At 47.2% G+C, this 22,523-nt stretch overlaps 1 protein-coding gene across 1 annotated transcript; it reads left to right on the top strand.

The window, feature by feature from the left end:
* The first annotated feature begins 2,158 nt into the window (after nt 1–2,158).
* Nucleotides 2,159–20,643, top strand: TGIF2 (TGFB induced factor homeobox 2). The gene is made up of 3 exons (XM_004697969.2): nt 2,159–2,274; nt 2,366–2,597; nt 19,259–20,643. Exons 2-3 carry the CDS (start codon nt 2,406–2,408, stop codon nt 19,778–19,780), a joined length of 714 nt encoding a protein of 237 aa, XP_004698026.1. The 5' UTR covers nt 2,159–2,274; nt 2,366–2,405; the 3' UTR covers nt 19,781–20,643.
* The last annotated feature ends 1,880 nt before the right edge of the window (nt 20,644–22,523 follow it).

The following is a 22,523-nucleotide window of genomic DNA, read 5'->3' as shown; positions in this document are numbered from 1 at the left end:
GCCGGCGCCGTGGGAGTGTGTGTGGGGTGTTGTGCAGAGAAAGTGCTGCCGCAGGCCAGCGAGGCAAAGAACCGACCGCTGGTGTGATGACGTCTGGGTTCGCCCTGTCCAGAGAGCTCGTGGGTGGGCAGGTCGGTTGGAGTTCATGGGTGGGCAGATTTCCAGGCATTGTGCTGGCTGCGTGGATCACAGTTGTGGAGAGAGACAGGGGGTGTGCAGGCTGGGTGTGCTGTGTGTGTCGGTAAGGATCATGGGAGTTGCAATGTTTGCATGGTGGGTTGGTGCACGTTCTCTTGAGTGCTGTTTGTTTCGTTTGCAGAAGCTGTGTGTGTAGCTAAGTGCAAGTTGGGGGTATCTATGCAGGGACCTGACTGGGCTGTAGGCTGACCGGGGTGCAGCGTTTGTGTAGACTGGGGCCATCCCCACGGGCTGCCGCAGGAATCCTGCAGACTGCGACTTGGCTGGCAGCCAGAGTGGAATTTGTACAGATAACCTAGAGTAAACTCACAGCTTACCAGGGCCGCATCCTAGGGCCGTCCTAGCCACCTAGAAACGTCTGCCCTTGGAAAAGAGCCTGCTATGCTTACTGAGGAGTGGCACCTAGAACTAGGGCCCATCTCACCTCCAGGTGGCCTGATTGGGAGAGTAGACCCTTCCCTCGAAAGCCTGGCCAGCCGGCCCAGAGATCTGGGCTCTAGCCCAAGTCCAGGAAACAAAACCTAGGAGATGCCAGAGTCTGGGGGGGGCTGTTAAAAGGCTGAGTGAAGAGGGAGGAGCCTGGAGATTCTGGCATCAGTTTGGCCTAGAACTTTTGCTTTTAAAATGTAAATATATTTTGCATGTGTGGACAGGAATGAGCAGCTGAGCTGGGTTGTCTAGCTTTCTTTATGTGACATGTGAAAAGGGATGGGGGTGGGGGCTAAGCCCAGACAGAGAAGGGAGACAACTTGCCCAGGGTGAGTGGAATGGAGTGACGGTGGAGCTGGGACTAAGTGACAAAGGAGAATGGGAGACACTAAATGGGATTACTCTCTGGTGGGTACACAGTAGGTGCTCAGTAAATGTTGCTTGGGTGGCTGCCGGGCAGGATGGTCTATAGAGTTTCCAGGTTAAGAGACCTGGAAGGCAAACTGGTAGTCAGATCCTCGGCGCTGAGGGCATAACAGGATTTTACTGCCTGGTGGTAGATTTTTTTTCTTTCTCTTTAAATGATGGTTTTATTGAGATATAATTTATATACTATATAATTTATCCAAAGTACACAATTCCATGGTCTTTAGTATGTTTTCAGACAAGTTCATCAGTTGATTTTAGAGCATTTTTCTTAAAAAGAAACCCCGTATCTTTAGCGATTCTGCCCTGACATTATCCTTTTTTGCTTCCTATTACAGATTTTCCTATCCTGGACATTTCATGCGGATGGGAATATGTAATAATGGTCTTTTGTGACTGACGTCTTTCATTTAGCATAATACTTTCAAGATTCACGTTTTTTTTCCTGGGGGGTGGGGCTTAAAATATAACTCCGTTCCTTTTTATGGCAAAATAATCCGTTATGAGGAGATCATGGCAGCCCTTCATGTGTTGAGTAGAACTTCACTCACAGGTTTTCAGAGGCTAGGATCTATTGGAAGTAGGTTGCCGGGCCTTTCTTCTGAGGTACTGTGGGCAGACTGGAACTACAAATATTTTGGTTAGTAATTGAGTAGTTAACGGTTTGCGATGTCCACATGGGATCATCTTGAGTCTTAATCGACTCAACAGCGAATGGTTGGGGTTCTTTTGATTTTTATGAACACAAGATCACATTGATGGACATTTAATTGTTCTTTTTGGCTATTGAAAATGAGGCTGCAGAGGTTTTCTGCAGATGTGTTTTCATTTCACTCATGCAGATACCTAGCACTGACATTGCTGGGCCTTACGGTGGTGGTAGGATCTTGGGCACTTTCTTAAATCTCTCTGGGAGTTGCTGACCTCTGTAAAATAACAGCCCCTGTTCCCTCACAAGGGCTTTGTGAGTATTTAAATGAGATACTAAATGTAAAGTGCCGTGTGCATGCGTGTGCATGCGGAACCTGAAAGGTAGACCTCATGGGTAGCTGTAATTTCTTTCTAGCCTTGAGCCGTCATTCAGTCCACTAATTGACTTCCTCCTACTTGAAATTCAGGACTTTGGGAATTGTCCTTTCCAGCCTGCTGCCCAGGCTGTGGTATGGCCTGAGACTGAACTGTGACTCCTCTGTTTCTGGCTTCCCAGACACTAGTAATGAGGTGTGTTGGGCGGTGGGAGGTGGGGATCTAGAAAAGGGTGTGAGGCAGTGATTGGTATTCATGTTCCCAACCCCTGTATCATTTGTTCCAGGCTTCCTCGAGGCGCAGATTAGCCCCTGGAGACCTCTACCATGTCAGACAGTGATCTGGGTGAAGACGAGGGCCCCCTCTCCCTGGCGGGCAAGAGGAAGCGGAGGGGGAACTTGCCCAAGGAGTCCGTGAAGATCCTCAGGGACTGGCTGTACTTGCACCGCTACAACGCTTACCCCTCAGAGCAGGAAAAGCTGAGCCTTTCTGGACAGACCAACCTGTCCGTGCTGCAGGTAAGAGGGGGATCCAGTCAAGGAGGTGCCAGGGGACCTGGGTTCTAGTTCTGGCCCCATCACCTCCCCTCTCTAGGCTTGTTTCTTCTTGGGTCAGTGAGAAGAGCCAGCCGGCCATCCTCCATGGGAGGCTACAGGAAATGAGGGCACGGCAGGTAGATTTCAGACTCCTCTAGTATTCTGAAGAGGAGGCACTGTTACTCATGCTGAGGTACCCACATTAATGTGGAAGGCAGGTAGAGCATGGGAAAGGGAGACATACTTGAATGTCTGGGATTCAGCCCCAACCCCAGAGCCATGTTTGGGTGGGGCTTTGCTTGCAGTGGGTAAAAGAGTTGAGATCTCATCCAGGAGAGGGTGCTCTTGATTCCATCTGTAAAATGGAATTTATAATCTTCCTCCTAGACCAACGGTTCTCAACCTGGGGGGTCCAACAACCCTTCCACAGGGGTGGCCCGATTCATAACAGCAAAATTACAGTTATGAAGCAGCAACACAATTTTATGGTTGGGGGGTCACCACAACACGAGGAATTGTATTAGAGAGTCACGGCATTCGGAAGTTTGAGAACCACTGCCCTAGACCCTCAGGCCGGAAGAAGAACTCATCCCTGGGGCTCCACAGTCAGCTAAAGAGGCACAGTCTATAAGGCTGAACCGGAAGGTATTATAGACTCCTGGGAGCAATCAATCCCATGAGGTCACCTGGGCAGCATTTGTCCCAGGGGTAAACCTCCTAAAGGCCAGTATTTGGAAAGAAGGTCTAAATGGTAAAAACACTGAGAAGAAACGAGAAGAGTATTAATAATTTGTGGTGATTGCAATTAGTGTCACAGAACAAATGTGGATGAGTTGTTGAGTGGAATTTGCTTTGTAAACTTTCACTCCTGATTTCGCATGCGCACACACACACACACACACACACACACACACACACACACACCAGTCTTCCCTTCCCTGAACTAGATGTAAAAATTCTTGGTAGACCAGGTTACACAGATATGCTTAAAAGATAGTCCTTAAAAATCATTAAAGTAACTTCTCTTCAGACATCCTTGTTCTTTCTTCTTTCTGTGAGGTGGACACCCTGGGCCACCATACAGACTGACCTTCAGTTTGCCTCTCACCTCTCCCGGAGGTACAGAGAAGGCTCTCAGCACCAGAGGCCCAGGCCCTCATCAGGAGCCAGCCAAACCTCTCCTCCCCAAGCCCCTTGCCTCTTTCCACCTTTGTCCTTTCATAATCTACCAGTCCACCCTACAGTGCTGTGTTTACAGTGCATTCCTTTACCCCAGCTCCAGAGCTCCAACTACTTCGAATCCCAACTTCTACCCCTCCTTCAGAAAGCCTCGTGGTGTGGATTTGGCCCTGGGAATTCCTGTCTCTTGACTTGCTGGGCAGCAAGTACTTGTAGCCTGTCTACAAGAAAGGCTCTAGGGTCACACATTGTTACAGACTTTGACTCTGATCCCATCTTCCTCGCAAGAGGAAACCTGGACTTTGGCTCAATCACTGCCTCCTCTCCAAACCTATCCTCATCTGAACCAGGGAGAGGTGATTGGTGGCACTTTTTGTACGATGTAAAGAAGAGGGATTGAGAAGAGTTTAGTGCTCATATGGTGGGTGCTTCTACTCCCATATTCTGGTTCCTCATCTCTCCTAGGTCACAAGGTCTTGGGCAGACCCAAGGTGTGTCTAGTAGTTTCTGGCATTCCACAGAGCGTTCCCACTGTGCTGGGCAGAGTTGAGGCCCCAGAGGGATCAGACATATTACTACCCTCAAGGAGTATCTTTATATCAGAGTGAAGGTGCTGAAGCAGATCTGGTCACACATGTTTGCAGAAAGATCTGGGGGAGAGACAGGACCGAGACAAGGTCCTGAGCTAGCCTGAGAGCCAAGATTGTCCCCATCTATAGCTTCTGAGCACCTCTCTGACCCAGACAGGGTTCTGAGCTCGTCTGAGAGCCAGCATGATCCATAGTTAAAGTTCCTGTGCTCCTCTCTCTGATCCAGTCTTGTTCCTTCAGTCCATTGTATTAGCTCCCTAAGTGCCAAGCTGGTTGTAATCGTGCACTCCACAAAGCCACTGTCGTCAGTCAGGATTGAGTCCGGATAGTCCAAACTCTAGGAGTTAACCAGCTTCTTCAGTCAGTTCCTCCAAGACTTTGAGTCCTTGAACTCCTGGCTTTCAGGCTTTCTCCCTTGGCTCTTGTATTACTTATCTAGTACTGCTGTATCATAAATACCACAAGTAGATATCTTTAACAAATAACCATTTTCTCACCATTTCCGAGGCTAGAAGTCCAAGTTCAGGATGCCGCCTGTAGGGAAAGGCTTTCTCTGCTCTGGATTTGGACTTCACTCTCCTAAATAAATATGTTTGTCAAAGCCACCCACTGTATTTCTGTCATCTCAGCATTTGAAAGAGAACCGAGGCAGCTCTGGACAATCATCCACAGCTGTGGACTCTTCCTTATGTGGCTCGTTTGGGGTTCAGCATCTGTGGTTTCTCAGGAAGAGTTCTCTGACACCACCCCTCCTCCCCGGCACCGTGCCTCCTACCTGTCCTCTTAGACCATTGGCCACACTATACTGGAATTATTCTGTCTGCACACTGTTTCTCAGATGAGTAATGTACTGACTGCTTTTAAAGAAAATACTTTTCATGAGCCCCTGCCTCCCTCCAAAGTGTTAACTAGCATCTTTTTTATTGTCATATCACTTAAGTATGTGCAAACATAAAACTGATTAAATGCATTTAAAATGTCACAAGGTACTTTAGTAACTCCTAGAGACTTAACTTTTGAGTGGAATAAATCTATTGCCATAGGCCATGGCTTTCCTAGTCGGGATCACAATGAAAATACAAATTCAAAACACTCCTGTGGAGAACAAGTGGACCCTAAGACATAATTCCCTCAGCTCTCACTGGGAGAAATTCAGATCTTGGGCAAGGAGTAACCAACACCTGGAGGGACGCTTTACTGGGGACACCCTGCTACGGTCCTGCTGGGAGTTGAATAGCAGGAGGAACAATCTTGTTCTCCCTGGACAGAAAGTCTTTCAGTGAGTCTCAAATCCATCCCAGCCCACACATAGGTGATAATTTAACATCAACTTAAGACCTCAAATTCCCTTACTGGGAAGTGATAACTTCCCCAAGTTAAGTTTCTTTTCTTTCTCAAGGGTTTTCTTTACTGGCCCTTCTTTGTTCATTTAGCCAATTGCCAATTCCTATACATTTCACCCATAAATATTCTGGAATATGGCTTCTTTCCTATCTTGGTCCAAACCATATCATCTGACCATTGGCCATTATCCTACTTAAAACCATCCAGTGGTTCCCGCTGCCTTGATGGCATCATCACCTGCCCTTGTTGGCACCTTGAGCCTCATTCCTGGTGTTTTATGTTCCTACATCACTAGCTGCTGGCACAGACAGCTTTCCTCCCACCTCTGACTGACTCCTGACCGCTAGAGGAGAATTCTACTTGCTTATGTAGATGACGTGAACCTCTAGAGCAACAGGGCTCAATCGTTAAGTGCTTGACTGCCAACTGAAAGACCAGTGGTTTGAGTCCACCATTTGCTCCTTGGGAGAAATTTGTGGCAGTCTGCTTCTATAAAGATTATACCTTGGAAGCCCCACAGGGAGTAGCTCTACTCCGTCTTATAAGATCTCTTTGGCCAGAATTGACTTGAAGGCAACAGTATTTTTAAAAACTAGATCTGCCACCAGTCGGTCAGTTTGTCATAGTGTGTCGTCCTACGTGTTATGATGCTGTGGAAGCTATGCCATTGGGATTTCAAATATCAACTGGGTCACCGTGGTGGAGGGGCTTCAGCAGAACTTCAAGGTAAGACATGGAGGGAGCCCTGGTGGTTTAGTGGTTAAGCATTGGGTTGCTCTCCCCATGGTTTGAGAACAAGACCACAGCAGCTCCGAGGGAGAGATAATGGGCTTTCTACTGTACACAGTTATGGTCTTGAAAACCCACAGGGGGTCGCTATGAGTCAGCATTGACGTGATGGCATTGAGCCAAGCTAAGACGAAAGGAGGACAGGCCTGGTGGTCTACTTCAGAAAACAAGACAATGAAAATCTTAAAAAGCACAACAGAATATTGTCTAATACAATGCTGGAAGATGAGCCCCAAAGTTGGAAGACATTCAAAATACCCAGTGGGGGAGCATACCAATGGTCTTGAAGATGACAAAAGGTCAATCACTAGTTTAGACCCCAAAAAATAATCGATGCATTTGAATGCAATGTTACGATGGAAGGATGCTGACTATGCAGTGAACAAATCACTGGAGAGACTTCATGCTTGGCCAGTGGTTCTCAACCTTTCTAATGACTCGACCCTTTAACACAGTTCCTCATGTTGTAGTGACCCCCCAACCATAACATTATTTTCGTTGCTACTTCATCACTGTCATTTTGCTTACTGTTATGAATCATAATGTAAATATCTGATTTGCAGGATGTATTTTCGTTGTTACAAATTGAACGTAATTAAAGCATAGTGATTAATCACAAAAACAATGTGTAATTATATATTGTGAAATATTTATTTCTAATGACAAATGTCTTGAAGCATGGTGTAGCATGGGTAACAGTCTTTACGTGGTGTATTCTTGTGTGCGTGTATCTGCATGTGGGCTGGCGGACCTGCCTAGAGCGGATAGAGGAGCAGTGTCTCGGTTCCTGAGACCATCGGGAATATGTGTTTTCTGATGGTCTTAGGCGACCACTGTGAAAAGGTCATTTGACACACCTCTCCCCCCCAAAGGGGTCACAACCCACAGGTTGAGAACCCCTGGTATAGAGTCCACAAAACAGAGGGAAGACCTTTAATGAGATGGATTAACACAGCTGTGTCCAACAATGTGTTCAAACAATTGGTGAAAGTGGGGCAGGACCAGGCAACACATATTTCTGTTACACATATGGTCTCAGAGTGGGAGCCAGCTTGATAGCAACTAACTAGAAAAATGCTCTTAGGCCTTTACTGCCCAGTTGGCAAAGCCTTACTACATAACTGCAGTCAAAGCAGCCTAGACACTGGTACAATGAGAGATACATAGACCAATGGTATAGAATAGAGAACTCAGAAGTAAATCCACCCATTCATAGATAACTGGTTTTTGACAAAGGGCCAAAATACATTAAATGGGCACAAGATAAGACTGTCTTTTCAACAAATAGTACTGGTAAAACTGGATTTCCATTTCAAAAAAAACAGGACCCATACTACTTCTACAAAAACAAACTCACTGGATTAAAGCCCTAAATGTAAACCCAAGATCTATAAAGATCATCAGTGAAGAAATATGGACAAATGTAGGGCCTACTACATGGCATAAACACATGATCAAGCAAAACGGAAAACGATGAAATAGGTGCCTGTGACCCCCTAAAAATTATGGACACTTGTGTGCATCAAAAGACTTCATCAAAAGAATAAAAAAAGCCCACAAACTCGGAAAATTTTGGCAATGACATATCAGACAAGGGGCCGATATCTACAGTCTACAGAAAATTTCAACATTGCAACAAGAAAAAGATGAATAATCCAATTTAAAAATGGACAGAGGACACAGTGCACCTCAGAAGACAAACATGAAATACGATCACAACCGTTAAAGCCCCAGATCAAAACTACAGTGCTGGCACTACTGCCCCCCGCTTTGATGGCAAGCTTCACAAACAAGAACAAGAAATGATAAATGTTGGCGAGGGCGCAGAAAGATTGAGAGCCTGGTGCACACTGAGGGGGACTGTAAAAGTGGGACCACCGTGGAAACGGAATTGGCACTTCCTCAAATAGGATCTAGCAATCCATCTACTCAGTACATACCCAAAGAAGTAAGGAACAAAGCATAAGCAATGATGCTCACCCATGTTCATCTATTCACAATAGCAAGAAGATGGAAACAACCTAAAAGCCCATCCGTGGAAGAATGGATGAAGAAACCTTGGTAGTGCACACATTGGAATACTATGCATCACTGAAGAGTGATGATGAAACAGACACAAATCAAGACACGGATGGATTTGGAGGACATTATGTTGAGTGACATTAGTCAATCACAAAAGGACAGATATTTGTATGAGACCACTTTTGGGAACAAAAGTGACGATGAAGGTTTTCAGACCAAAAGAAGCACTTTGATGGGTACCTGGATGGGAGGGAGAAGAAAAGACGCAATTGCTGAGGAGCTTGTGGTGGTAGGTCCCGCACAGTGACCCTGTGTACAGCAGAAAGAAGCTGTACTGCAGTTCCACGGGGCTTCCTCTTTTCTGCTGCCTCTCGACTTTCCCTAATGTGAGGTCCTTTTCCGGGGCAGGTCTCTCCTGAGAATATATTCAAAAAACATGGGATAATCTCCCAGTCATGGCTTCCGAGGAGCAAGGCTAGAGGGTAGACAGTGTTAACTTGGGTAAAACCCAAACCAAACTTACTGCCAGTCAGTTGATGCCACTCATAGCGACCCTACAGGACAGGGTAGAACTGCCCCTGTGAGTTTTGAAGGGGCAGGACAAGTCTTGTTGTTAAATTATTGTAAGCTGTTGATTACAAAAATAAAGATGACCTGCTATGTAAACTCCACCACCACCACCACCTGATTCACAGGGCAAAGTTATTGTGTAGGACGGTAGGGACCCTGCTCCAATCTTGGCTTAAGGTGGATGTACGAGGGCTGAAATGACCTAAAATGAAAATAAAGTGTGGCAACATCAACAGGCAGAGAACCTATGAAGTGGCTCATCAATCAGGAAAAACAGACGGAGTCCCTGAAGGCATCTCTTTCTCCTACTGTCTTTAATTTTAAAAGTTTAAACAATCTTTTATTAAAGACATCTTCAAATACCAACAAAAGAATATTCTAATGAGCCCCAGTACCAACCACCTGGCTTCAACAAGCGTCAACATTTTGCCAAGCTTGTTGTATCTCTCCCTGGAGGCGCTTCTTTTGTTTGTCTCCTTTAACCCGCCCCAGAGCACTCATTAGCAAGTCAATGAATCATTTAAATAACTGGTTTGCTGGTCCATGCCTGGGGCTAGCCTGTTGGGTGTGTAGACACACACACACACACACACACAGTCCTTTGTGAAGGATTTTCTCAGGTTCCTTTGACAGCTTCTAAAACAAACCTAATTGGTTGGGGAAGATTTGTGGTTTTCTTTCTTTTTTTATGGCTGTATGCTCACCTCCGCTTTGGAACTGACCGAGCGTTTTGGAGAGCTGGGAGAAGTGATTGTGGTTTTCAAATTACTCTGGGTATTGCTTTCTGAGGAGGGCAGGCCAGCTTGGCAGGTACCGTTCAGACCTCCATCCCTCGCTTCTGGAATGAAAGGTATTGGGGAGTGCTGTGTGTGGGACTGTGTGGAAGAGACAACAGGACCACTCCAGTCCAGTTGGTAGCCAGCCTTCCGAGAAGGAAGACAGACTTAGTTCTGCTCTGTTCACTGCCATCCAGTCGGTTACCACCTGAAGGACAGAATTGAACTGCCCCGGTGGATTTACAGGAGTAGAAAGCCTCATCTTTCGAGATGCAGAAATTCAGTGTGGTTATTTAATTACTAATGTGGTGAATGTTTCTTAAGCTATAAGGTGGTAAGGAAGCATCAGGCCACCCTGGAGTGGGGCTAAGAAAGATTACTCCCAGGAAAAAGCCACATTGGAATGAGTTAGGGCCCCCGCTGCCCAGGGGAGAGTCTGCCATGGAAGGGCGCTGAATGAGAAAGGTGGTGGGTATGGGCTGGGCCAACCGGCTGGCTTGGCCAGGCCTGGCGCTTCCCCCCCCCCCCCTTTTATCATGTCATCCACCACTTGGCTCCTTTCACTCCCATTCCAAAGACCTCTATTAACCCCCACATCTGGGGCCTCACCTCAAGGCCTTTCATATGAATATTTTTGTGTAAGCTTTTTGGGCTGAACCCCTCAAGAGACAGAAACCAGTGGGGGAGCCCCAGTGGTCCCTAAACCTTGGCGTCTGAACTCCCTGGGGCAACTTGCTTTACGTATCTGAGGAAGGCTTCAAAATGTGTGTGAAACATGGAATGAGAAACCAGTGGAATGTTTAGTCTCCACATAGAGCTGGGATTGAGGGCCTGTGTTTGGGGAGGGCCTCCTCCCCCTGCCCCCACCTTCTCGTCTTTCCCTGCTGTAACATCTGCCTTTCACAGCTGAAAAGACTAGTCAGAACTGGATGTTTTCTTCTCACATGTCCTACTCCCCCTCTTGGCCTTCAGCAGCTTCCTGGGCGAATCTCCTCTCCCATCCCCATTTCCTATGGTGATTCGGCCATGTCCTTCACCTCTGCCTAGTTAGGGAAACACTGACGGGGCAGCTGTCCGGCAGATAGGGCCCTGCTTGGTTGAGACACAGGCTTCCAGGCATCACAGGCCCTCTCTCCAGCCTGCGTGCACCATATCAATCACAGAATTCACCTTGGCATTCTCCCTACTGCCTCCCCAAGGACCTTGAGTAGGGACGAGTCACATGGTCTTGTACTGACAGCATGGGGTTAGAGCAGTGGGGCTCCAGGAAATCCCTACAGCCTGTTATCACAGCTGGCGGTGGCGGGCACACTCAGGCCTCCCACCCTAGCCCAGCCCCTGTTCAGCTGTGCATTTCCATCTGGATGAGGAGACAAGATGTCCAGGAGGCTGCCAGGCTGGCTGAGGGACCAGGGTGAGCATGTGGGGCAGGCTGTTTTCTGCTGTTCTAAGATGCACAAGCCCAAGTGGGAGGTACAACTTGGATCTGGGTGCCCACACCAAACCAAACCTCACTGCCGTCAGTCAATTCTGCCCTCGAGTGACACACCTGTTAGCAGCACTCTCAGCACCACCTTGCATCCCGACTTCACTTAATGGAGGTAGGCCACGTCACCTGCATTCACGGTTTTATTCGTTCCCGTCCCTCAGCGGAGCACAGGTCAGGAAGTATCAGCAGCACCATAGCCAGGAGGAAAGGCCCCAGGCCCATTCTCTTTAGGCTTTCTCTCACCTGACAGGCCCCACACACCAGGCTGTCTGAATCATAGCCCAGCCTCTCCGCTCGCTGTGGGTGTGACCTGGAGCAATTACTGAGCCGAGGGGCCACAGGATGCAGGGTCGCCCTGATTCTTACAAGCTGGAGATCCTTATATATCTGTCTTACAGGTTGCTGAAGACTAATGAGTACTTAGATATGGAATGCTTAAAGCAGCCCCTGATTTGTTTTGCGTGCAACAAGTGTTTGTCATGAGGATTATGATAATGGTTATGCTGTTCTGGTCCTCTATTTGGACAGAACAGAAATCAGAAGCGCAGTGGAAGCTGTAACACGAGAGACCTGGGTTTGAGTCCCAGCTCTTCCACTTGGTGGCTGTGGGGCTTTGGGCAAGCTTATTTCATCTCTTTAAGCAGTAGCTTCCTCTCTAGCTCTCACTGCAGATTAAGTATAATGCAAGTGGCGTGGTGCTTGGTACCACCAGTGCCTAATGGAAGTTAGTTCCCCTCCTTCATCTCACCTCGCAATTCTGCTTCCACTGAGGTTCTTCCCCTCTTCCTCAAATCAGGATTCATGTCCATGCGTGCCTTCAGAAGCCTGCTTGTGCACAAGAGCTCAGTTACACTGGGAAGGCCAAAGGTGGGGGTGTAGGAAGACCCATGGGGCAAGGAAAAGGAGTAAAGGGCCAAAGAAGGCTCTGGCTTTGCCTAGAGTCCTGGTGCTATCCCTGGGTCACCTGGAAAAAAGAGCCACTCCAACTTCAGGTGCTAGATCTTGCTACAGGTGGCTGTCCCTTTCGTTGGATAGAGAGAGATGGACAGAGCTCATGGGAAGATGTCGTAGTCAAGGATTTGCTTGGCTAAGCTGGAGTGCCAAAAAGAAGCTTGGCGGCTATTAGAGGTTGAAATGCCAGGAGTCGTGAGGAAGCTGGGCCTTTAACCGTGACAGTGACCCACTGATCCTAAGTCCCCACATGGAGTGGGCAAAGCTGCTTGCCTTGGTTCCCTACAGCAGCTGGTTCTGTCCTGAAATGACCTGTCTGTGAATGGAGGATACACGGAGCCAGGAAGAGGACCTAGATTTGAAATTCACTTCAGAGTACAGTTCAGACCAAAGCGTCTTAAACTGTGGATTGTACTTTTTAAAAGTTTTATTAGCACTTTATCCACGTATCATACAGTAATTCACTAATTCATTCATATCAAGAAGTGTTGCGTGTTTACACAATTGATGTGTGTATGGATTGGGATAACAGTTGTATGAGCCCCTAATGTTAAAAAAAAAAAAAAAGAAGTGTTGCGTGTGGGTTTAACTTCAGATACACGAATGGATTTTGAATTTGCATCTAAGAACACTTAATTCTTCTGATGTGTGGTACTGCTTCAGTACTTACCTTCCTGAAGAGATCACTGAAGATGTGGGTGCTACAGCAAAGTGTTATGAAGAAATCAGATGGTGCCCGGCTACCAGAAAGAAAAGTGTCTAGGGTCTTACAGGGTTGGCTTAAAACAAGCAGGTATCCAAGTGAGGTATCAGCTAAGTCTACATGCAAGAAGCACACCACCCTGTTTGATCCAAAGACTGTAAATAATAAGACCCAGGATCAGAGGGAGAATTGTATTAGAGCTTAAATTCTGAGCACCCAGTTTGCAGCAGGCTCTGGGTGACAGTGAAAATCCAAAATCCATTTGCAGAGGCCTCCCAGCATTAAGACTTTATTGAATTCCTTCTGACCATTGGCCTGGGATGTGACTAGCTTTGCTGTGAGTGCACTGGAACATGGACTAAGGCAGATGTAGTAAGGTTAAAATCTACCACCTAGCATTTGTTCTCCATTTTGACCCATTTAAAATTCCTTCTAGTGCTTATTGTTTTCTGCTTTCTCTTTGAATGAGTGAGGTTTTCTGTTTTCATTCATTACTTGTGTGTGTGGAGTTGTTTTGCATATTTTCCTTTATATGAAATCCAGTCTAGGTAAACTATAGAGATAATCTATATAACTGGATTAATAGTTGTTAGGGCTATGGCAGGAGAAGTTAGAAGGAAATGGAGTGATAATGAGTACAGAAAAGAAGAAAATGTTCTAAAATAGATTTTATTTAAACCATTGAATTGTATGGTATATGAACTATGTGCCAATAAAAGTATTAAAAAAACAACAACTGGATTTAAGACCCATATGGCATCGCATAGGTGAATGTGAGGGGTATGAAAATTTTAGCATTAATGAAAGGGTTTCTGAGCATACAACAACCAAAAGTTAATTTTTTCCCCCCAAAAGTTAATTTTTAAAACCAAACAAAGAATCCTAGGTGTTTCTGGCAGCACTTGCCCATGTTGCATATGCTTTGCATGTAAAGGGGTCATGGGTCATAAGTGGAAAAAGTATAAGAAACTTATTTAGACCAGTGTTTCTCAAAGTGGGCTATCATACCCGAGGGGCACTAGAATGACCCAAGGGACCTGCTTTTGCAGGTCCCTACACTTGATTATGGGCTATGGTACACAAGGGTTTAATTTCCAGGGTGGCACCGCATACTTTTCTTTTCCCCTGAAAGGGAGGTGGTAGGCCCAATAAATATGGGAATCTATGATTTAAACATCCTATTTTATTTTCCTAGGTCTGCCATAGCAAAGCCACAAAGCCGAGGGCAACACATTTTTTCACAACTGAATCCTAGAAGTGCCAAACCAAGGTCTCATCAGGGCCATGCTTCTCTGAAGGAGGAAAAAAATCCTTCTGCCTTTTTTTTTTTTTTAATAGTTTTATTTTATTTTTTTATATATATATATTTTTTAACATTTTATTAGGGGCTCATACAACTGTTATCCCAATCCCCTTCTGCATTTTATAACTGCACTATTCTAATCTTTTCCATGTCTTAACGTAGCTGTCTCTTCCGTGTGTGTACCTCAGCGTGGCCTCTTAGGAGGCCATCAGTCACTGAAGCTAATAGCTGCCCTAATCTAGTAAGATTTCATCTTCACTAATCACATCTGCAAAGACACTGTTTCCAGTGACATATTCTTTTTTTTAATCGTTTTATTAGGGGCTCATACAACTCTTAGCACACTCCATACGTACATCAATTGTGTAAAATGCATTTGTACATTCATTGCCCTCATCATTCTCAAAACATTTGCTCTCCACTTAAGCCCCTGGCATCAGCTCCTCATTTTTCCCCTCCCTCATGAACCCTTGATAGTTTATAAATTGGTATTTTGCCATTCTTGCCCTGTCCAACATCTCCCTTCACCCACTTTTCTGTTCGTCTCTCAGGGAGGAGGTCACATGTAGATCCTTGTAATCGGTTCCCCCTTTCCACCCCACCCTCCTCTACCCTCCCAGTATCGCCACTCATACCACTGGTCCTGAAGGGATCATCCTCCCTGGATTCCCTGTTTCCAGTTCCTATCTGTACCAATGTAGATCCTCTGGTCTAGCCAGACTTGCAAGGTAGAATTCGGATCATGATAGTGGAGAGGGGGGTGGAGGGAAGAAGCATTTAGGAACTAGAGGAAAGTTGTATTTTTCATCATTGCTACTTCACACCTTGACTGGCTCATCTCCCTGAGATCCTTCTGTAAAGGGATGTCCAGTGGCCTACAAATGGGCTTTGGGTCTCCATTTCGCACTACCACCTCCAGTGACATATTCTTGAGGTTCTGGGTGGACATGAGTTTTGTGGGCACTGTTCAACCCTCTTACAGACTCCTGAAGCATTTGCCATGGTGTTCTAGCCTAGCAGGACCAGCTCTGCCCACATCTGCGCTCACACCGACCATTCTCCCTCTGTCAGTTCTTTAAGGCATCTCACTTCTGCTTCAGGAACTTGGCACTTCCTGTTCCTCTACCTAAAATATTCCTCTTCCAGAAACTTCCTGCGCAGCCGAAGATGTGGGTGCTATAGCTGATCTTTTTTACCCTTTAGGTCTAGGGGTGGCATTCTCTCTTGTCCTTATATGCCTCTCCTTTGTTCCTGTCTTCCTTGGCACTTCTATTTGTTTTTGTCCATCTCTGACAAGATGCACTGGAGACTCCACTCCACAGGCAGGGTGATTATATGTTTAATTCTCAAAAGCTTCACCCCCATTACCAAGATAGAACTGGGCCTGACCGTAGTGCACGCGCAATAAATACAGCCTGAATGAACAGGAAGCCTTACAAAGAGAGCCAAAGGGAAGGCTAAGAAGTGCTAATTTGACTGCCCTTCTGAAAAAAGTCCAGTTGAACACATCCACAGAAAAAGGTGCAGAGAGGAATGACTACCGACCCAGGCTTGGAGATAGCTGGCTGGAAGTGGGCTCCAGCTGAGTTCATCAGGCTAAAAAGCTTCGGTGTGTTCATCAGTGATATTCGAGATGGTCAAATTCCTAAGGCTGGTATGATTAGTAGAAGAAAATTTTGTAAACATCCCAAACCACTTACCATGGAGTGAATTCCAATTCAAAGCCACCTGATAGAACAAAGCAGTGCTGTCCTATAGTGTCTATGGCTGTTTTCTTTACAGAAATAGATTGCAGTATCTTTCTCCTGTTAAGAGGCTGGTGGCTCAAATCACTGACCTTTGGTTAGCAGCCAAAGTGCTTAACCACTGCACCCCTTGGGCTCCTCCTTGATGTCCCAAACCAGACCTGTCGCCAGTGACTCACTAGCTCATAGCCACCTTATGGGCAGAGTAGAACCTTCCTGTCTGCTTTCTAAGGCTGTACTCAGGGAGACACTATATAGGGTTTCCTGAGACTATTAAATCTTTACAGGAGCAAACAGCCTCATCTTTTTTCCTCAGAGTAGCTGGTGGGTTGGGACTACCCCAAACTTAACCAGGGCTCCTTCACTCGTAAATGGTAGCTTCTGGCGAACTCTTCTGCAGGGAATGTGCCCAGAAAGATGGGAAGGGTTATGGGTACCATGCCATCTTCTGCTCCCACATGTACACTCAATTTCTAATGTTTCCTCTCCTGGTGGCATCTGAGTTGGCAAGAGCGATTGGAGGGAGACAGCCCAGAAAAGATTATAGAAGGCTGTGTTTGCCTATTAGCAAGAGAAGCCCTGTTGGCGTCGTGGTTACTCATTAGGCTGCCAGTCACAAGGTCCGCAGTTCCCGCCAGCCTCTCTGAGGGAGAAAGACAAGGCTTTTTACGGAGTTACGAGTCTCTGAAATCCATAGGAGCAGTTCTTCTGTCTATAGGGTCACTGTGAGCCAGAATCTACTTGGTGGCAGTGAGCTTGGTTTTGGTTATTTAGCAAAAGAATTGATCCTCTTCCCCCCTAAAAAACCCCACATTTTATTGAGAGCTAATATATCATTCCACATTTCAGTCACATCAAGCAGTATTGTACAATTGCTACCACAGTCAGTTTCAAAACTTTTTTCTTCGTTCTTAAACTCCTTTTATCAGCTCTCCTTCCCGCCTCCCCCACAGGAATCCTTATTTTACCAGTCGCTATAGGTTCATCTAAGAATTGAGCTTTAAAACAGGTTTTAGATTTGTACACTTAAATCAGCGATGCAGCTGAGAAACTTTCCTAATTTAATCCCTAACTATTTCTCAATAGTGCCGGAATGGGTTACTATAAAGTTGATCTTGTCACGTTTCTGGGAGGAAAAGCAGGTGGGAACGGTTGATGCTTTTAGATGGATAAGAATGATGCCAAGATGAGGTGCCTGTTGCACTCTGATGTGCAGAGACTGTATTCACGTTCTTCCTGAACTGCCGTCTACCCTTTATCCATCCAGGTAGGAAAGCGACCATACCAGGCCCTATGTCCAATACCTTGGGCCAGCCTCGGCTTGGAGTGGTAGGCATTTCCCACATGGGGAGGACATTCCAGAAAGAAGGAATGCACAGTTCACAGGCTTGGACCATTTTGTGAAAGACAAAGCAAGCGCTGGAATGAGTGGATGCAGTTCGAACTGCTGGTGGATGGAAAGTGGGAAGACAGTGTCTGCATGGCTGGAAATGGAGGCCATGACAGCAGGTTGCAGACTCTGGACTGGATCCTACCAGTGGTGGGGACAAATGGCAGTTTTCTAGAACAGGACTGACAGTCATTTACACTGTAGAGAACTGGCAGTCAGTGATGAGGGTGGAGTGGAGAGCCATGAAGCTGAAGGCTGTTTGAAGTCCAGACAGATGGAGTAGGGTGTTAGCTATGTCTCCCCTTCTGCCCGCCCCCCTGCAACCAGACAGCAAGTTCCAGAAGAATGTCTGACTTCTAACTCATTCTTCCAACGCAGAGATGTCTGGGCTTCGCAGCACATGCCACTGTACCAGGGAGAAATCCCATTCTTTACGAGTAGGCCCCGGAAGATGAAGCCATCAGCTCCACCAGAGCAGGGCCGGCCTAGTGTTGCGCTCAGCATCACAGGGGGAAAGACTTGAAGGGTGCTGGCTGAGTCCCTGTTCACCTGGTCCCACTGGATGGGGTTTTGCTTAGAAACTAGAGTGATTTGTCTTCTAAACGACAGCCCCCTTGTGCCTTTTGAGTCTCTGGCCTGCAGTCAACCTCTGCTCCAACCTTAGGAGTGACTCATCCTCTCTCTCTTACTTCATCCACCCACTGGATGATTCTGCTCCATTTCTCAAGCGATCATACGTTTGTCCTCTTCCTTAACATGATCTAAACTAGTAACCCAGCTCCCCACTTCCACTGTTCTCCACATAGCAAAACCCTCCTGTGGCTTCCCACCGCCCTTAGAATAAAGCACCAAATCCTTGCTCCAGCCACACTATCCACCCTTCTCTGCCACCGATCACCTTCCAGCGGGCCTCTAGAGCAGTGGTTCTCAACCTTGCTAGTGCCGTGACCCTTTAATACAGTTCCTCATGCTGTGGTGACCCCCAACCATATTATTACTATTATTTTAATCATTTTATTGGGGGCTCATACAACTCTTATCACAATCCATACCATAAAATTATTTTTGTTGCTACTTCATAACTAATTTTGCTGCTGTTATGAATCGTAATGGAAATATAGGCAGGATGTATTTTCATTGTTACAGATTGAACATAATTAAAGCATAGTGATGAATCACAAAAACAATATGTGATTATATATTGTGAAATATTTATTTCTAATGACAAATAAATGAAGTTTTGCCTTGAAGCATGGTGTGGCATGGGTAACAGTCTTCACACTGTGTATTCATATGTGGGCTTGTCTGCATGTGGGTGGACCCACCTGGAGACAGATAGAGGAGCAGTGTCTCAGTTCCTAAAACCACTGGAAATCTGTGTTTTCCGATGGTCTTAGGCGACCCTTGTGAGAGGTCATTTGACCCCCAGAGGGGTCACGACCCACAGGTTGAGAGTCGCTGCCCTGAAGCAAATGCTCTTCCTTCTTGATACTCTTCAGTGCTCGATTTCAGATGTTTTTCTTCCGAGGATACTTTCCACAAAAGCCAGACTGGGTCCCTGTTAACTGTAACCGCACCGTGTACCTTCCCTGCACTGGCAAATCACAGTTGTTGTGTGACATTCACTTGTGTGGTTTCTTGTTTAACTGCCTCTTCCCACCATGAACCTTTCTTGAGGGCTGGGGTCGTGACTACATCTGTCATTCTGTTTGTGGGGCCTACAAAATAGTAGGGTGTCACATGTCTATTTTCAAATTAATGAACTGATGGCAATCTCTTATGTCCGTTCCAGATATGTAACTGGTTCATCAATGCCCGACGGCGGCTTCTCCCAGACATGCTTCGGAAGGATGGCAAAGACCCTAACCAGTTCACCATTTCCCGCCGTGGGGGCAAGGCCTCAGACGTGGCCCTCCCCCGGGGCAGCAGCCCTTCGGTGATGGCTGTGTCCGTCCCAGCCCCCACCAGCGTGCTCTCTCTCTCTGTGTGCCCCATGCCCCTCCACTCGGGCCAGGGGGAGAATCCAGCAGCTACCTTTTCACAGGGGGAGCTGGAGCCCCCCAAGTCCTTGGTGACCCCTGGAAGCACGCTCACCCTGCTCACCCGGGCAGAGGCCGGGAGCCCCACAGGTGGACTCTTCAACACGCCGCCACCCACTCCCCCAGAGCAGGACAAGGAGGACTTCAGCAGCTTCCAGTTACTGGTGGAGGTGGCGCTGCAGAGGGCCGCTGAGATGGAGCTTCAGAAGCAGCAGGACCCGGCACTGCCCTTACTGCACCCCCCGCTCCCTCTGGTGTCTGGAACCCCCAAGTAGGCATCTGCCACCAGGGCTGCTGGAGGCTCGAGCGAGTTGTCCTGGGTTTTCCGTTTGGGTCCCCTGTCACGCAGAGGGTTTTCTATGCATCACTGCCAAACATCAGGACTGTCCAGAGGTCTTCAGCAGGAACACGCCGAGGGGCGTCACTGCACTGTGATGGGGCCCTCTCCTCCACTGACTTCTGTCCCCTCTCCAGGCCCCTCCTCACAGGGGAGGATCTCCTCACAGGGGATCGGAGACGGGCAAGGTGCTGCTGCTGCTTCTCCAGAGACTCCCCGGTTCCCTTTGTGCCAGCCTGGTTCCCACGGCTGGACTCAGGAAACCCACCAAGTTCACACCGCTGCCGGTTCCGGTGGTCCCTGAGCGGGGACCTTTTTAAGTCAAGTGTGGACATTCCAAGTTCCTAAGCGTGAACAAAAGAAAAGAACTCAGCAGGTGTAACAGAACCGACTCCAGTTGAATGTGTGGTTTTCTCGCTAACCTCTTTCATTCCCCTTTTGCTGTGGTCTGCCTTAATGGAAGTAGTTAGCTCAGGTGCGGGGCAAGAGGGTTTGTTGCTGATGGAGTCTGATGAACTGGGAATGAACCACCACTGGAACTCGGATTTGTTTCCCAAGGCAGAGCAGGCTTTTATTTTGGGACCAGCTAAAGCCCCGAAGTAGTGGGAAAATTCCAAATGGTGGTTCCTGTGTTGCTGGTTTGGTTTACCAAAAAAGGAAGACAACCTTATGGCCTGTGGCTCCTCTCTCACAGCCATGGTAGAGGGTCCTCCAGAGAATCTGACCAAACCTCCTAGTCACAGAGCAGAGGAGGGTGATCAAACCAGATAGCTGGTGGTTTTTAATTTTTGTTTTATTATATTTGGGGTGGGCGGGGGTGGGGAGTAAGCTAGATTGAAGCAGCGAGAGTTTTTGTTGTTGTTTTTCTCTCTCATATTTTCCTCTGTTTCTTTATTCCTGTTTGGCTTTGCCCTGCAGCCCGAGTTGTAAGTTCTTTTATAGGAACTTGCTTTAGCTGGGGCCCAAATGTCAAAAAATTCCCACTGCTCCTACTTGGAGAGAAGTGAGCCATCTAGTGGCCGCCAGGGATCTGTTCTGCCTCAAACAGGCCGCCTTTCCCACAATGGTGATTCAAAATGATTCCTGGAGGAAGCTGGTGACACGCCCCCAGCTGCCTGAGCAGAGTGGCCTTTGGAGAAGCCCAGGGCTGTCCGCAGGCTATTCGCCTGCTCCCTCTCCTTGTGTTGCACCTTCACTGTACGTTGGAATGCCAGAGGGTGGGGTCCGCCCCCCTCCCTCCACTTCACAGTAAAACAGATGGTCATTCCCCCCCCCCAAAACCTCGTTTTTTATCTTACTGTTTCATAGCAGACAGTGTTCAATGGCAATATACCCCATCCTTATATTCCCTAAGAAACACTAATCCTAGGTGATTATTTAGCCTAAACAGCCTTATTCAGAATAGCATTGTTGTTGGGTGGAGAGAGAAGCCAGGAAACCCGGGACTAGCATTTCTGAGGTCAGTTATTGAGGTCAAGGAGGAGCAGGGAGGGGTCCTGCGTTTTGACAGACGTGTGTGGGTCTGGCTAGGAGCATGTCCTTTCTGAGAAGACCCCTGGAACCAGGGTGGCTCCCCCATACCACCTATTGCTGTGGGAGTGGGGGCTACTTACTCCAGAAAAGTTTTCTGATGGATAATTTCCCTGCTGCCCTCCCCCCACCAGCTCTTCCTTCTGCCCTCTCCTTGGGGATAAGGAGCCTCACCCTGCTGGGACCCAGCTGGGGAAGAGTGAGCAGGGCAGCTTCAGGCTTAGAGGAAGCTGTTGCTGGCCTGGTCTCTTCCACCCCACCCACATCTGTGAGCCTAAATCTGATGTGACTGCTGCCGGGAGCTTGTGTTGTAGCAGGGGACTAGGGAAGTGTTTGAGGTGAGATTTTTCCCATCCCACAGTTAACTGCGCAACAGAGATGGTGAAGAGTGGGGGAGACCATGCTGCTGAATTCTGGTTGGCATTCCCCCAGGTGTGAAATGGGGTGGCTGGGGGTGGGGCAGCCCCTGTTGGGCTTGGTTGTAAGACAGACACGAGGAAAAGCACAGTTGTCCCATTGAATTATCTGAGCAAAAAACTACTGTAAATAACTTCTGTTATTGTCTTTTGTCAAATAAAGTTTGTTTTTTTTGTTTGTTTGGTTTTGTTTTAAGAGTAAGTAAGGTGATTCTTGGCTACAACTCAGTCTGGCCCAGGCCTGGAGAGAGGGCAGGCAGTTGCTGAGTTTGTGCAGGGCCTCTGGCTCTTCCCACCCTCCCTCTAGTGGCCTAAACTGGGAGTTTTGTATACCTTGTGCCCCTATTCCCAATGTGTGCAGGGTTCCGTGTCCCAAGTTGGATTGGTCAGAATTCCTTGGAAGCAACAGCCAAAGTCAAGCTATGGGATTAGCAAAAGGGGAAAGGAGGTGGTTCTAGGAAACTGGTTCATTTACCCTCCACCCTGCAACAAGGCGAGAGCATGACCGTAGTGTGGAGTCAGCATTGATGAGATGGGTGCTTCAGTCATGTCTAAAAACAGTACCTCCTCGGGAGTTCCCTATTACTTAAGATCACAAATTCCCCTTTTTTGCTTAAGCTAGTTATGAATTGCATTTCCATCAGCCAAATGGTGCCAATCAAGGTCCGCAACAGTAGTGAACGTTCATTACCTCTTGGGGTTTTCTAAGTGTTTGTATGTGTACACAGAAACTTT

The sequence above is a fragment of the Echinops telfairi genome, unplaced genomic scaffold (assembly GCF_000313985.2).
Source record: "Echinops telfairi isolate 266 unplaced genomic scaffold, ASM31398v2 ScPeMD7_5592;HRSCAF=6446, whole genome shotgun sequence".
Taxonomy (NCBI): domain Eukaryota; kingdom Metazoa; phylum Chordata; class Mammalia; order Afrosoricida; family Tenrecidae; genus Echinops; species Echinops telfairi.
Note: the sequence above shows the minus strand (reverse complement) of the source record. Positions and strands in the feature narration are given on the sequence as shown.